Genomic DNA, 14,195 nt, shown 5'->3' on the forward strand with positions numbered 1-14,195 from the left:
GTCTCAAGAAAGTCTGGCCGAGGAATTCTCAAATCTTCTTAGTGTGTCCTCAGCAGGAAAGCAATAGTGAATTTGGGTGGTGGCTGCATTTTCCCCGATAACCGCTGTTTGCTACTGCTGCTGCTACCTGAAAAAGTGCCTCTCACCTTCCAGGCAGAGTGGGTCTGAACTCAGCCCCAAAGAGCTTACAGGCTTAATTAAATGTGAAGGAGCGAGACAGTAAGGAGGGCTGATGACAGACGCGTCAATCAAATTATTATGTGATTACCCAGCGATTGCTGGCACACAGCATGCTGCGCTAAGGAAGGTGTGATTCTTTTTCTTTGCTTTCCAAGTAAATTGATGTCTGTCTTGGCTAACTTTTTCAGGCCTAGTGGCAGGAGCAAGTGGGGGGACCTGAATGAGAAGTATTGGCCTCACAAATCATCTGAGAAAGGGCATTCCATGCGTGTTGCGGGAGCAGGCAACGATATTTGTGGATAAAGTAGGGTATTGAGGTTGGCATCACTGAGAGTGGAAGGGGCAGCGCAGAAGGAGGTCAGTTAAGTTATGGAGAACTGTGAAGGGTGATTACAAGAATCTTGGGCAGGGCTGGCTCCAGGCACCAGCTCAGTAAGCAGGTGCTTGGGGTGGCCAAGGGGAAGGGGTGGCACATTGGGCTCTTCGGCGGCAATTCAGCGGTGGGTCCCTTGGTCCCTCTCGGAGGGAAGGATCTGCCACCGAATTGCCGCCAAAGAACAGTGCGGTGGAGCTGCCACCGATCGCAATCGTGGCTTTTTTTTTTTCTCCCTGCTGCTTGTGGCGACAAAAACTCTGGAGCCGGTCCTGATCTTGGGCTGGACATTGTGTAGACGGGAACCAGTTGAGTGATTCAAAGAGGGTGAGGAGTAGGTTCCAGTCCTGTGGTGAGGAAGGTGATCTTAGCAGCAGCATTTTGGATGGACTGAAGGGGGTGATGTGAGTGCCAGGGAGGCCCCTCAGAAGGAGGTTACAATAATAGAAACAGGAGGTAAGGACCTGAACAAGAGTGTTTGCTGTCAGGTTGGACAGAAAAGGTCAGATCCTGGTAATGAAGTGTCAGGACTGGCTGGGTGTGACGGCAGGGGGAGAGGCAGCGATTATCCTGCGTTATGGGCTGAGGAACTGGTGCTGGTCTAAAGTGAATGGCATTTCAGAAGGAAGCTAAGTTCAGCTCTGGCCATGTTAAGCTGACCACAAGGCATGCGGGAGGGACAGGATTGGAGTGGAGGAAGTAGATAGGTGAGTCGCTGGCTGGAGGTGGTAGTTGAAGCTGTATGAACAGATGAGATCACCCAATGAGAGGGTGTAAAGGGAGAACACTGGACCAAGAACAGACCCTTGGGAGGGGAGGAGGAACTGCCAGAAGGTCCCTGAAGGATCAGCCAGACACGTAGCAAGAGAGGGTGGAGGTGCACATGGCAGGATGTTGAGAAGGCAGCTATAAGGAGCAAACATTTTGGAATCCATATTAAGAGAGCCACCACCACTCTGAATAGAAACCAAGCAAGGACTCAGGCCACCCACTTCTCTTTTCTCTCTCCAGAATCTGCCTGAGGACCATCAGCAGCTGACTCAGTGTGACCCTGTGGCGAGTGGTCGTGTGTCTGAATCGCATGCTGCTGAGCTGCAGGACAAAATCCAGCAGTACGATGCCACCAACAAGGTATTTGTTTACTGGCTGCATGTTCAGCTCCTTGAGGATTCTCGTTTACCTTAATTAGCAATAGCCATGAAGTATCATTGCAGGCACTGGAAGTTGCCCAAACTGAGGTGGTGCTACTGGCCTTCAACCAGGCTAGGAATTGCTTCCTTTCCTATAGCTGCGCTGTGCAGCTTCCTTCTTTATGCCAGTTCTAAAGCCGTGTTTGAAAGACCTTCCCCTGTGCCGGGGGCCTCCATTGAGCCATTGGAGGAAAGATGCCTACATCCTCTAGCTCCAACCACTGCCTGCCCCTCCCACTCTGGCTTCTTGGCTGCTGCTTCCCTATGGCAGGGGTGGCCAGCCTGAGCCTGAGAAGGAGCCAGAATTTACCAATGTGCATTGCCAAAGAGCGGCAGTAACATGTCAGCAGCCACCCATCAGTTTCGCTGCCCCCAGTGTCTCCCATCTGCCAGCTGCACCACTGATCAACACCTAACCCTCCATCACTGCGCCTCCTGCCTGCCGTGATCAGCTGTTTTGTAGTGTGCAGGAGGCTTGGAGGCGGGGAGAGCAAGGGCATGGCAGACTCGGGAAGGAGTGGAAAGGCCTTGGGGGAAGAAGTGGAGTGGGGCCAGGGGCTGGGGCAGAGCCAGGAGTTGAGCAGTGAGCACCCTGTAGCACACTGGAAAATTGGCACCTGTAGCTCCAGCGCCAGAGTTGGCGCCTATGCAAGAAGCCGCATATTAACCTCTGAAGAGCCGCATGTGGCTCCGGAGCCACAGGTTGGCCACCCCTGCTCTATGGTGAGCCTTCTGCAGGCAGAGACGGAAACTGCCATGGAGGCAGCCAGCCTCCTTTTGGTGTGGGGTGAAGGAGGTCAGCCTGCACAGGGGCCCACCCTGGCATGCTTTTAAAGGGCATGAATTAAAAATTAGCTGAACGAGAAGATGGCCAGCCTAGTGGCAAGTTAAATGAATACACATGGGAAGGCATAGCTGCTTTTATATATGCCCATTGTGGTGCTGTAAATTAACTCTAACCGATCAGGAAAACACCACAGAGGTCTTTGTGAACAGCTCCATGCAAACTTCTGCTCAGCATGCAGCAGCAGGCAAAATTGCAGAGAGTTTAGCAGTGTTAAGAAAGGGATGATAAAACCTAGTCTGTTACAGTGCCCTCATATACATCAGTTGTTGTCCATAGCTGGAACACTTGAGTTCAGTTTGGCCAGCCATGCTCCGGAAGCATAACTCTGAAATAGAGAAGATCCAGAGAGCAGGAATGAAAATGATTAGGGATGTGGAATAAAAAAGATAAGGGCAATTTATTTTCAAAAGAAGCCAAATAAGAGGTAACGTGCCAATATATAAATTAATGAGTAGTGTAGAGACGGTCATGTGGGAGTATTTGAGGACCACTGTGGTATCAAGGTCATTATAGATATTTACCTTCTCATAACAGAAGATGTTTAAAAGGCGACATTTAAAACTGATTAAAATAAACACTTTTATTAAGCAACTTAATCTGTGTAAGTCACTTCCACATGCCATTATGGAAGCAATGGCTCAGCGGGATTGAGAAATGTTTTATCTTCTATTACACTAGTGAGGATGAAAACGAGGTGCTTTGGCACTCATGTTTCAGGCCATAAACCAGCCTTCCCCTCCAGCCATGATGTTGCAAAACTTCTGTGTGGCGGGGGAAGCCCTAATCAGCACGTGCCACTCCAGCCCCCATCAGGGAAATGGATTGGGGCTGGGCAACTAGCTAGGACTGGCCTCAGCCTTGTTAACTGGGGCTAAACGCCTGTGAGACAGAGAATCTGGAGGGTGGGTCAGAGACCAGGAGGGGAGAGTAGGCTCAGAAGGAGCCAGGAGCCTGCTACTTTGTTGCCACTGAGGTGGTGGGGACCAGACACAAGAATTAAAGCATGGTTGTTGTGGTCCTGACTCATTGGGGAGCGGGCCCAGGAGGCTGAAGGTAGCAGGGTGCGGTGAACACCCCGTTACATTCCGTTATGTGGATATCACTGTGTTGAAGCCAGGATACTGGGCTGGATGGACCATGCATTTGCTTGAGTATGGTGTTAACTAAATCCGGGCAGCTACTGCAAGAGTGAGTGGCTGGCTGGATAGTGCTACCTGGAGAAAGGGAGGAAGAGTGTAAATATGTAACTATAATGCTCTAGCTGTAGTGCGTGAGTTGGAGGGAAAGGAAGTGGTCTCTGGAATATGTAGGTTCCGTTTTGGAGCTTCCAGATCTCCAGGAGTACCATGGGCTGGAGCCTCTCTTCCTCTTTCGAAGGAGTTGGGGAAATGAGTAATAGAAACTGGGAATGGCACTAGGCAGCAGAGTGTTGGAGACAGTATCAGACAGAGTAAGCAGGGCTCTCCTGGTGGATGCGCAAGGTGTTGTGATGCATGGGGTCGGAGGCCAGGATTCCAGCCCATCCCTCAGACTGGATCACTGGGGGCTGGAAGCACAGGTGCTGACTTTCCAAAGTGCTGAGGGGGGTGCTCGACCCCCAGCTCTGCCCCAGGCCCTGCCCCCACTCCACCCTTCCCCAAGGCTCCACCCCCACCCTACTTCTTCCCACCCCTGCTCCACCCTGCCCCGCCTCTTCCTGCCCAGTTCTGTCCCCTCCCCGAAGTGCACCACATCCTCACTTCTCCCCCGCTCTCCCAGCCTCATGCATGCTGCGAAACAGCTGATTGCAGCAGGCAGGAGGCGCATGGAGAGAGGGGGAGATACTGATCCATGGGACCTGCCAGTGTCGGGAGACGCTGGGGTGGTGGGAGTGAGCTGATGAGGGGGCTGCTAGTGGGAGCTCAGCACCCACCACTTTTTCCCCATAGGTGCTCCAGCCCCAGAGCACTCTGAGTCAGTGCCTATGGCTGGAAGTTGGCCTCAGCGCCTGTGAAAGAAGGGAAGGCCTTGCATTGCCTTGTCACTACTCTCTCCACCCAGCTCAGAGCAACAGAGCCAGACTTCAGAGGGAGTCACATTGGTCTTGATCTGGGGAAATAAAGAGGAACCTCTGGGTGCTGTGGACCCAGTATAGTGTGGAGGGATTCTTAGGGACAATTTGAAGTTTTGGGCTTGGTAACTAAACCGTTGTGTTCCTTGTGTTCAGTTGCTGCAGGAAAAGCTAAATGAGATGAATTTTGAATTAAAATCTATCCAGGAAGCATCTCAGAGACAAGATCGTACAATCCAGAGTCTGAATGAGGCCCTGAAGAGCAAAGAAAGTGAGGTAACTAGCACTGTTGAGGAGGGCTGGTGCTGCGCCCTTGTATAGGAAATGTGGATGCAGGGAAGCATGCTTTTCTAGCAGCAAGTCAGAGGGAACCCTTCAGCCATCCTTGAACCTTGCTCATTTCTCCTGTGACTTGTTTCTGTCAAAGCACTTACAACAGGCAGAGGCAATCTGTGTCAAAGACTCCTGGGGGGGTGGGGCTTGCTAACAGTTGGGTGTCCTATCTTGCAGACAGAGGAGCTGTACCATGTGATTGAAGGGCAGAATGAGACCATGGGCAAACTACGAGACATGTTACATAGAAGCCAGCTTGGACACTTGCAGGTACGTCCCTGTGGGCCTCTCCATCCCCTTAGAAGTGAGGGCCCTTTGCCTTTAAAAGAAAATTGAAAGGCCTTTAGTATTTCATTGTCACGTGCTCCTTCATTGTTCTGAACGGCTCTTGTGAGCTCATGCTTAAACACTCTCACATTTCTGTTCTCCTCTCTTGTCAGACCTCGGAGGGTCCATCCCCTTCCCAGCAGCAGCAGCACATGGCACTGCTAGATCTGCAGAACACACTCTTCTGCACCCAGCTGGAGATGCAGAAGCTGAAGAGGGCTCAGTGGCAGAAAGAACACCAACTGGCTGAAGCAAGGAGAACTACCCAGCTTCTAGAGGCTACTGTGCAGGAGGAACAGCAGCTGAAAGAGGTGTCGTGGAAACACAATCAGGTACAGCATGCTTGAGCAGTTGGGCATGGCCTGATGCCACATGCAGATGACAGTAAAGTGTTTTTGCATATGAAGAAAGCAAACCACTGGCCTTCATAATGCTTATATTAGCTGAATGCCTTAAGTGGGTACTGTGCTGTGCATTTTCTTTGTCTCTTTCCTGTTAGCTTACATTCAGCAGTCAGTGCAGAGACTGAGTACAGTGGATCAGTAGTGTCACTTACTGGTATGCTTTAATGGGTGCAAATGTCCTGTTTCTTCTTGTGATGCTATACTCCTATTTCCCCAGTGGATTAGCCAGGATGGACTTGAAAACTTTAAACATCACCTCTGGCTAGAAGAGGGGATTTAAAAAAAGGTTCCTACATACACAGGAAAACTTGTATCAGTTTTAAAGTTGTACAGTCACCAACAAATTTTCACTTTGCGGAAGTGCAGTTAGTGAATTGAGTGCAGAACAGGGGGAGGGATAGCTCAGTGGTTTGAGCATTGGCCTGCTAAACCCAAGGTTGTGAGTTCAGTCCTTGAGGGGTCCATTTTGGGATCTGGGGCAAAAATCTGTCTGGGGGTTGGTCCTGCTTTGAGCAGGGGATTGGACTAGATGGCCTCCTGAGGTCCTGTCCAACCCTGATATTTTATGATTTTTTTTTTCTAACCCTAACTCCAGTTGCTTGTCAGTTTCACTACCAAACTTCATGTGATTGGACCTACTCTGAATTGACTTTCTGAAGAAGTTAAGAGTTAGTTGCGCTGTTCTTGCGCTGGGCACAAAATAATGCATAGAACTAAAGAAAGAGGCATGTGGCTGGTATTCCGTGTCAAGTGGTCACTTTGGTGAGATGGGTGGGTTTAGAGTTTAAAAATCACTAAATGTCTCTGTGTAATTTCAAAGAAGAAGTAATAAATGTTTGGAAGTTTGCTTTGGTGGCTGTGCTGTATAAAACTCGTACTCGGTAAGTAATCAGATATGTGGAGATGTATTAAACTCCATAGCAATGGAGATAGGGAATAGGAACTCCCCACTTAAGACATACTCAGCCACGGTCCTCACTGACATCTGTCCATGCAGCTGTGAAAACCCTATCTCCATTTACATGTGTGCTATACGTGTACTGAACCCAGCTTCCATAAGCTGAACCATGTGGAGATGTTCTTCATCGGTGCTCCATCCATATGCTTGCTGAAGGGTTAGCATCCCCTTCTCCTGCGGAAGGAGGTCAGACTCTCTCAGTTTTCTGATCTGAAAAACAGCAGCCTATAACATCTGAACCCCTGTTGTCCTCTCCTGCAGCCCTGCCTGCCCTTTACCTTGTGAGATTCAACAGGATAACATGCATCTGAAGAAGTGGGGTTTTTACCCACGAAAGCTTATGCCCAAATAAATCTGTTAGTCTCTAAGGTGCCACCGGACTCCTCATTGTTTTTAACAGGATAACAGCGGCTCCTGAGGGTGTCTCCATCTCTGGAGTGACAGACTAACAGGGCTTCCTGTTAAGGGGGCATCTTATAGCAAAGAAGTGAGAAGTGTGTTTCCTTTCAGGAGCTGCGTGGTGTTGTGCAGCAGGTACAAGCAGAGCTGCAGGGCAAGGTTCAGGAGCTGTGGGCCCTGGAGGGGGAGAAATGCTGTGAGATCCGGGCCCAGGAGCAGCGTGTTCAGCGTTTGAGCCAGAGGCTGGCTCACAAAGAACAGCTTCTGCAGGTGAGGGGAAACGATGTGAATTGAGGATTAGCCTCACCTTGGTATTTGGGTGCCAGCACCCACATGACCATGTGCAGCTTTCCAGGGCCTGCCCTCAGAGAGAGTGGAGTCTGAGGACAATCCTCTGGCTACAGCCACACAGAGGGATCTGTAGGTGTAGCTGATGCCAGTACAACTCAGCCTGAGGTGAGCCCTGACTGGGGAGGGAATCAGACAGAATAATATTGATCTGACCTGTGGATTCTGCCATCCTTTTGAGTGTGGGGAGAGGAGAGTGAGCTCGGAGAGAGGTGCTCTGACCTCAGAACCCTGCACTGGCTCAGTAATGTTGGTGTCTGTGCTGATGTGTGCTTATGGGGCACGTTCAGGAATCCTGGGAACTTCTGCAACGTAGGCAGAGCTTGGAGAAGAACCCTGTGGTGACTGATACTATGCTGGAGAAGTTGCAGCAGCGAATCAAACATCGAGATGCTGCTCTGGAGGTAAGGACAGGACATTCCAGCACAGTCTTCCCCCATCCTTTCCCTGAGCACAGTCCCTGGACTCCTAGGGGGGTGCACAGCATCCCCTGTGCTTTGCTCTCCCTTGCCTGGGTCTGGTATCCCCTGCTCTCCCTTTCGCTGGGGCTGTCCCCACTTTCCCATCCCCATGGAGTGAGCCGAGTTCTCCCACGTAGTGTGAAGTAGGCTGCATGGCAAAAGAATTCAGGATGCTGTCCCTGCATGAGGGATTCTTTCTCTATGATCTCTCTCACCTTTTCTCTCCCTGTAGCGAGCAATAGATGAGAAATTTTGTGCTGTGGAAGAGAAGGAGCAAGAGCTGCGACAGCTCCATATCTCTGTGAGAGAGCGGGAGCATGACCTGGAGAGACTGCGCAGCGTCCTGTCCAGCAATGAGGCCACCATTCATGTAAGTGTGAGCCCCTCCTCGGTATATTGTCCCTTGTGCAATGCACTTCTGTGTAGGTGATCACCAGAACTCCTGGCTCAGCTTGGCACAGCATTCATTCCATTGGTGTGGCCAGCCCTTACGTTGGTGCTTTGGCTGTCTCATTGATTCCATGGCCTGACGAGACCTCTGTGATCAGTTAGTCTGATCTGCATAAAACAGGCCAGAGACCTGCCCCACAATAATTTTAGGATCTTGATTTTAAAATTGTCAGTGGTGGAGAATCTACCATGACCTTTGGGAAGTCATTCCAATGGTTAATTAGCTTCAGTTAAAGATTTCCACCTTATTTCCAGGCTGAATTTGTTTAGCTTCAGTTTTCAGCCATTGGATAGTGTTAGACCTTTCTCGGCTAGGTTGAAAGGCCCATTATTAAATATTTGTTCCCCATGTAGATACTTATAGACTGTGGTCAAGTCACCCCTTAACCTTCTCTTTGTTAAACTAAATAGATCTCCTTGAGTCTATCACTATAAGGCATGTTTGCTAATCCTTTACTCATTCTTGTGGCACTTCTCTGGTGAGTGCTTGTTTAGCATACTACCTGCATACATCCTCATCCCCCCTCACCAGGCAGTTTTCTGATGGCCTCCTGCACTTGGGGAAGGAAGGGGTTAAACTAGTAGTTCCATATGGCATTTCTCAGCTGGATGCTGAGGTGGAAGCTTTCCTTAGGGAGTGAATGTAATGACTGTTTGGGGTTGCACAAAAGGGTACAAGAGACTGAATAGTTTCAATCCTGTTTACTTAAGTGCACAAGAAACTACTTGGGCCTCATTGTGTTCCTGTTTTTCTCTGTGGTCCCTAGAGCATGGAGAGCCTACTGAAAGCCAAGACGCTGGAACTAGAGCAGGTGACAGCAACCTGCCAGAACCTCCAGTGGCTGAAAGAGGAAGTCGAGGCGAAATCAAACTGTTGGCAGAAGGAGCAGGAGGGGATAATACAGCAACTGCAGGCCTCTCTGCACGACAGGAACAAGGAAGTGGAAGTAAGGCCCATGCTCCTTGCTGCAGTGCCTCCAGCCATTTTCTCTTGGATGGGATCTCTGAGCGCTACTGCCAGGCTCTGGGCCACTCACTCAGTGCCACTGTGACATCCTGCTCCCCTTGGAGGGGGTGTCAGATGCATTACCCTGATTTGGTGGAGTGTATGGGAGGGGGTGGGGGGCAAACTCATAACCCTGCTCCTCTTGGTGATCCCCCAGTGTGTCACCTTTTAAAATCTCTGTGCTCTTGGTCGCAGTGCAGAGGAGGGAGCACATCTGAGGCAATGTAAAAATATCTAAACTAGCATAGTCCTCCATTTGAGAGCACCAACAATTGCCAGTTCTGTGGAAGCAAAGGCTCTCTCTACAGAATGGAAGCACAGAGGCACGTCAGCCTCTGAGTGACATGCATGGTCCAACCCCTTCCATATGTGCTGCGGAAAGAGGGGAGCGAGCCAGGAAAGCTGCTCCCTGGAATCCTGGCAGGACCTCGAATGCTGCATTGGCATAAATGCTCACTGTGCGTTGATTCTCTGCTGGCGACTGCATGTGATCAGAGAGGTGCTCCCAGGCTGCACAGCCTTCATCCCAAAGTGCCAGGCTTCTCTGAGCATAGAGATGGAACATCTCAACTCCTTTCTCCCTCCTTTTCCCCTAGGAGCTCACAGCAACCTTGCTCTGCAAGCTGGGCCCAGGGCAGAGTGAGATTGCGGAGGAGCTGTGCTTGCGTCTCCAGCGGAAGGAGAGGATGCTGCAGGATCTCCTGAGTGACAGGAACAGACAGGCTGGAGAACATGAGACCGAACTTCGGGAGCTGCTTCAAGCCATGAGCATCCGGGAGCAGCGAAGCCGAGTGAGTTGCGCTCAGAGCAGCCGCTGTCGAGCGTGGCTCCAATGGGTCTGCTGTGTGGAAAGTGGTCTCCAGTCTCTGATGCTATGGGGGGAATTGCAGGAAGTGACTCATGTTTCAGAACCACATAACAGTGAGAATACCCCTGTCAAGGTTTTTTTCCCCACTTTGAACTTTAGCTTCCAAAGAGTGGGGACCTGCACGATCACCTTTTAAGCTTAATTACTAGCTTAAATTTGGTATGCTGCTACCAGCCAAAAATATAGTGTTTGGCACACTTCTGTTCCCCCAAACCCCTTGGGTCTTAAAACAAGGAGAAATAAACCATCCCCTCCTTTTCCCCCCAGACTTTCCCCTCCCTGGGTTGCCTTGGGAAGCTTCACACAGATCCAAACTCCTTGGACTGATACAGAAATATTGGAGAAAACCTGGGTGTACATCTGGTCCCTCTTAGCCCCAGGAGTGAACAAGGAACAAAACAAACAGCACAGACAAAGACTTCCCTCCACCAAGATTTGAAAGTATCTTGTCCCTCCCATTGGTCCTCTGGTCAGGTGTCAGCTAGGTTCACTGAGCTTCTTAACCCTTTACAGGTAAAAGAGACATTAACCCTTAACTATCTGTTTATGACAACCCCCCTCACCCATGTTAATGCAGAGTAAGGTTACAAATATCAACTCGTCGTGTTGGATGGGATTCTGCTGTAATAATCCTGAGCGTGCCATTCGCTTGTCCACATGCGCCAAGGGCCTACATTGTGAAACCTGAGAGCACTTCTTGTGCACCCAGATCAGGGTTTGCATGTGCATATTGTGGGGTTGGGGAGAGGAAAGTGTGCAGCTCTCGGCTTGTGCACATTCATGGAGCATTCTGTGCACATGTCTACGACTGCCTGGCCAGCAGTCATGGGAAAGGTGAACCCTGGACCCCTCCCCCACGCCAGTGACATCAGGTGACCAGAGGGAAGCCCCATAGCCTGGTGGAGCCATCTCCCCTGCATAGAATCAGAAGGGTGGAGGGACAGCATGGAGAGTGTTCTGTCCATTGTATGTTAGCTATATTTAACAGTCAAACTAGTACTTGGGACTATTGTGTGCACTACCAAGGGGAGGGATAGCTCAGTGGTTTGAGCATTGGCCTGCTAAACCCAGGGTTGTGAGTTCAGTCCTTGATAGGGCCACTTAGGGATCTGGGGCAAAAATCAGTACTTGGTCCTGCTAGTGAAGGCGGGGCTGGACTCAGCGACCTTTCAGCATCCCTTCCAGTTCTATGAGATAAGTGTATCACCATATATTAATATTTCCACAAGAATCTTACCCTCAGAATTTGCCTGCATTCTGTGCATTAAAATTAGTCAGTTTTAAATGTCACTGGAGTTTTGCATTGAATTTTCCTTTTTAACAACAGGATTAAAAAGCCAAGCTTCCAGCTATCTCCTCACAGCATTTGCCTCCCTTCTTTCCTCCAGCTCCTGTCCTCTATCCTCATCCCCTCTGTCCTTCCAGGCCTCCTCCCATATTGCTGCACTCCGCAGCCCCCATGCCATAGGCGAGTTTTCACCATTCCAGTCAAAGGTTTGGTAGCATTGCTGAAGAGTTACTCAGTAAAGGCTGGGTAAGTGAAAGCAGGGGGCTGTGAAGGCAGTGCTGTAGCATTGACTGTTGTGTATGCTGCCACAAAGCCCATAGTAAAGTCCCTGGTTAGGGTTGGAAAGGAAAGCTCCTGATCTCTGCTCCAGCAGCAAGTGATTGGTAAATCTGTCCTTGTGGTGCCAGAGCAAGGAGTTGGGGCCAGCGTTTGTGCCAGTAGCCAACTGAGACCCAACTCTTGGTCACCTCTGCTTCTCTCCTCTCGCTGTGCTTTCCTGCTGTGACAGGTGGCTGCTGAGAAGATGGTGCAGGCTCTGGCAGAAAAGAGTGATGAAGTACAATTCCTGCGCCAGCGGCTGGTGGGGAACGAGCCGGGGAAGAACCCAGTGGCTGATGGCAGGCTTCTCCTCCAGAAAGACAAGCAGCCCTTTCAAGTAGGAATTGTGCACTGGATTGTTCTGTCCTTTGCATGCTGCCTCAGGACGGGGGAGAGAAGTGATTGCTGTAGCAGCAGAGGGGGGAGAGGGAGAGAGAGAGAGGGGCCTGTGGGAAGAAAGCAAATGCAGAGAGCTAACAGAAAGGGGGTGATGAGACATACTGCGGGGAAGGAGTGATTGAGCACTGAGTGTATCACATGGAGGCCCTTGGCAGCTGTTAATCTTTGCTATTTGTATTGCTGTAGTGCCTAGGAGCCCACTCACAGATCTGGACACTGTTGTGCTAGGGACAAACCAAAAAGACCCTCCCTGCTAATGGGAGTCTAGGTGAGATCAGAACATCCTGATCTGAACCCCACAGTTTTTTCTCAGTCACTCTGCAGCTCCTTCCCCACAGATCAGCTGAGAGCAGAAGCTGCTTGTGTGGGCAATATGGAGTATTCATCCTCAATTGTCAAGTGTTTTTAAATCGGCTTTACTAGGAACCCCTTTGTGATGGATTCTCTCACAGAGACCCCCTTGGGACTGTCACTTGACTTGCTGAAGTTACCTTTGAGCCCATTTTCCCTGCCAGCTTGGGACTCCAGAACCCTGCCTTGTTGAGCCAGACATGCTAGCCTGGTGCAATACAGACCCAGGTCTGGTGCATGCCCCCAAAGCTGCAGGCTTTAACCAAAAACTGCTCAGCAGATCACCTGCCTCCAGCACTCCAGACCCACCCCAATGGGATCCAAACCCCAAATAAATCAGTTTTACTCTGTATAAAGCTTATACGGGGTAAAATCCTAAATCATTTGCCCTCTATAACACTGATAGAGATGTACAGCTGTTTGCTCCCCCAGGTATTAATCGCTTACTCTCGGTTAATAAAATCACTTTTGTTTTATTAAGTATTAAAAGTAGGATTAAAGTGGTTTCAAGTAATAACAGACAGAGCAAAGTAAGTCACCAAACCAAGATAAAGCAAAAACACTTAAGTCTAAGACTAATACATTAAGAAACTGTTTACAGGTAAAATCTTGCCCTCAGATAAGCTTCTTTCACAGACTAGGTACCTGCCTAGTCTGGGCCAATCCTTTCCCCGGTACAGTCCTTGTTAGTTCCAGCTCAGGTGGTAACTAGGGGGTTTTCATGGCTGGCCCCCTGCTTTGTTCTCTTCCACTCCCTTTTATAGCTACGACACAAAGCGGGAATCTTTTGTCTGTCTGAATCCCCATTCCTCCTCCTAAATTGAAAAGCATCAGGTTTAAGATGGATTTTACCATTCTTCCTGGGCTGGTTTATAGGAAGGAATGCTTGCAAGTAAACAAACCCATTCACAGGTCATTGATTCTGAAGCACCCTTAAAGGCTTCCACTAAATGTGTTTACATTAGCAATACAAGTTTATGTCTTATTCTCCTAACTCCAGACATAGAAGTAATACATGCAAACAAATAGGATGAACACACTAAGTAGATTATAACCTTTGTAATGATGCCTTACAAGAAACCTTTTTACAGAAAGCATATTCCAGTTACATCATATTTACACTTATAAGCATATTTCCATAAAACATTATGGAGTGTAATGTCACACCGTTTGTCACTAAGCATAAGCCAGGCTGCTTTTGTTTGAACCATTTCAATTATATGTTGATGAACAAATGTCTAACTTTTGTTTAAAGTTGTAAAACATGTCATAGAGTTTAGAATCATGGAGTTTAGGCTGGAAGGAGTTAATAGGCCATTGGTGGTTTGTCTCCGCTCCGGAGTATCTCAAGCTGAAGAGACTTTCCTTAACCTTTCCAAAATCGTGCATTTGGGCTGATCTCCACTGTTAACCTCTGAATTCTCAATGCTGATTTGCACAGAGAAATATCTCTGCTACGTAGTTAGCTGTATGGCTCAGCCCAGAAAAGTTCTTCAGAGGGCTCTGAGGGAGTGTAAACAGGGCTGACTTGAGAGTGGCTTTGTACCTTTACTGTTGTGCTCATTGCCAGCACCCCCAGGGTGTCCAATTTAGCAGGTGTTTGGAAGAAGGCAAGTCTCTGATGGAAGATTGGTACCCATCATGG

General features: G+C 49.3%; 1 protein-coding gene across 15 annotated transcripts in view; it reads left to right on the plus strand.

Annotated features, from left to right (window-relative positions):
• Positions 1-14,195, plus strand: part of LOC115656568 (myomegalin-like) — a 156,122-nt gene that overhangs the window by 83,433 nt on the left and 58,494 nt on the right. For 12 of the 15 annotated variants that reach the window (XM_030573426.1, XM_030573432.1, XM_030573434.1 and 9 more), the window contains 10 exons: positions 1,565-1,684; positions 4,797-4,916; positions 5,151-5,243; positions 5,414-5,632; positions 7,173-7,331; positions 7,700-7,813; positions 8,103-8,240; positions 9,088-9,267; positions 9,923-10,117; positions 11,991-12,137. In XM_030573426.1, the coding sequence (XP_030429286.1) occupies positions 1,565-1,684; positions 4,797-4,916; positions 5,151-5,243; positions 5,414-5,632; positions 7,173-7,331; positions 7,700-7,813; positions 8,103-8,240; positions 9,088-9,267; positions 9,923-10,117; positions 11,991-12,137 (1,485 nt within the window). The remainder of the gene's footprint in view (positions 1-1,564; positions 1,685-4,796; positions 4,917-5,150; positions 5,244-5,413; positions 5,633-7,172; positions 7,332-7,699; positions 7,814-8,102; positions 8,241-9,087; positions 9,268-9,922; positions 10,118-11,990; positions 12,138-14,195) is intronic. The other 3 variants (XM_030573424.1, XM_030573429.1, XM_030573427.1) reach the window with 3 other exon arrangements.

The sequence above is a fragment of the Gopherus evgoodei genome, chromosome 8, assembly GCF_007399415.2.
Source record: "Gopherus evgoodei ecotype Sinaloan lineage chromosome 8, rGopEvg1_v1.p, whole genome shotgun sequence".
NCBI lineage: Eukaryota > Metazoa > Chordata > Testudines > Testudinidae > Gopherus > Gopherus evgoodei.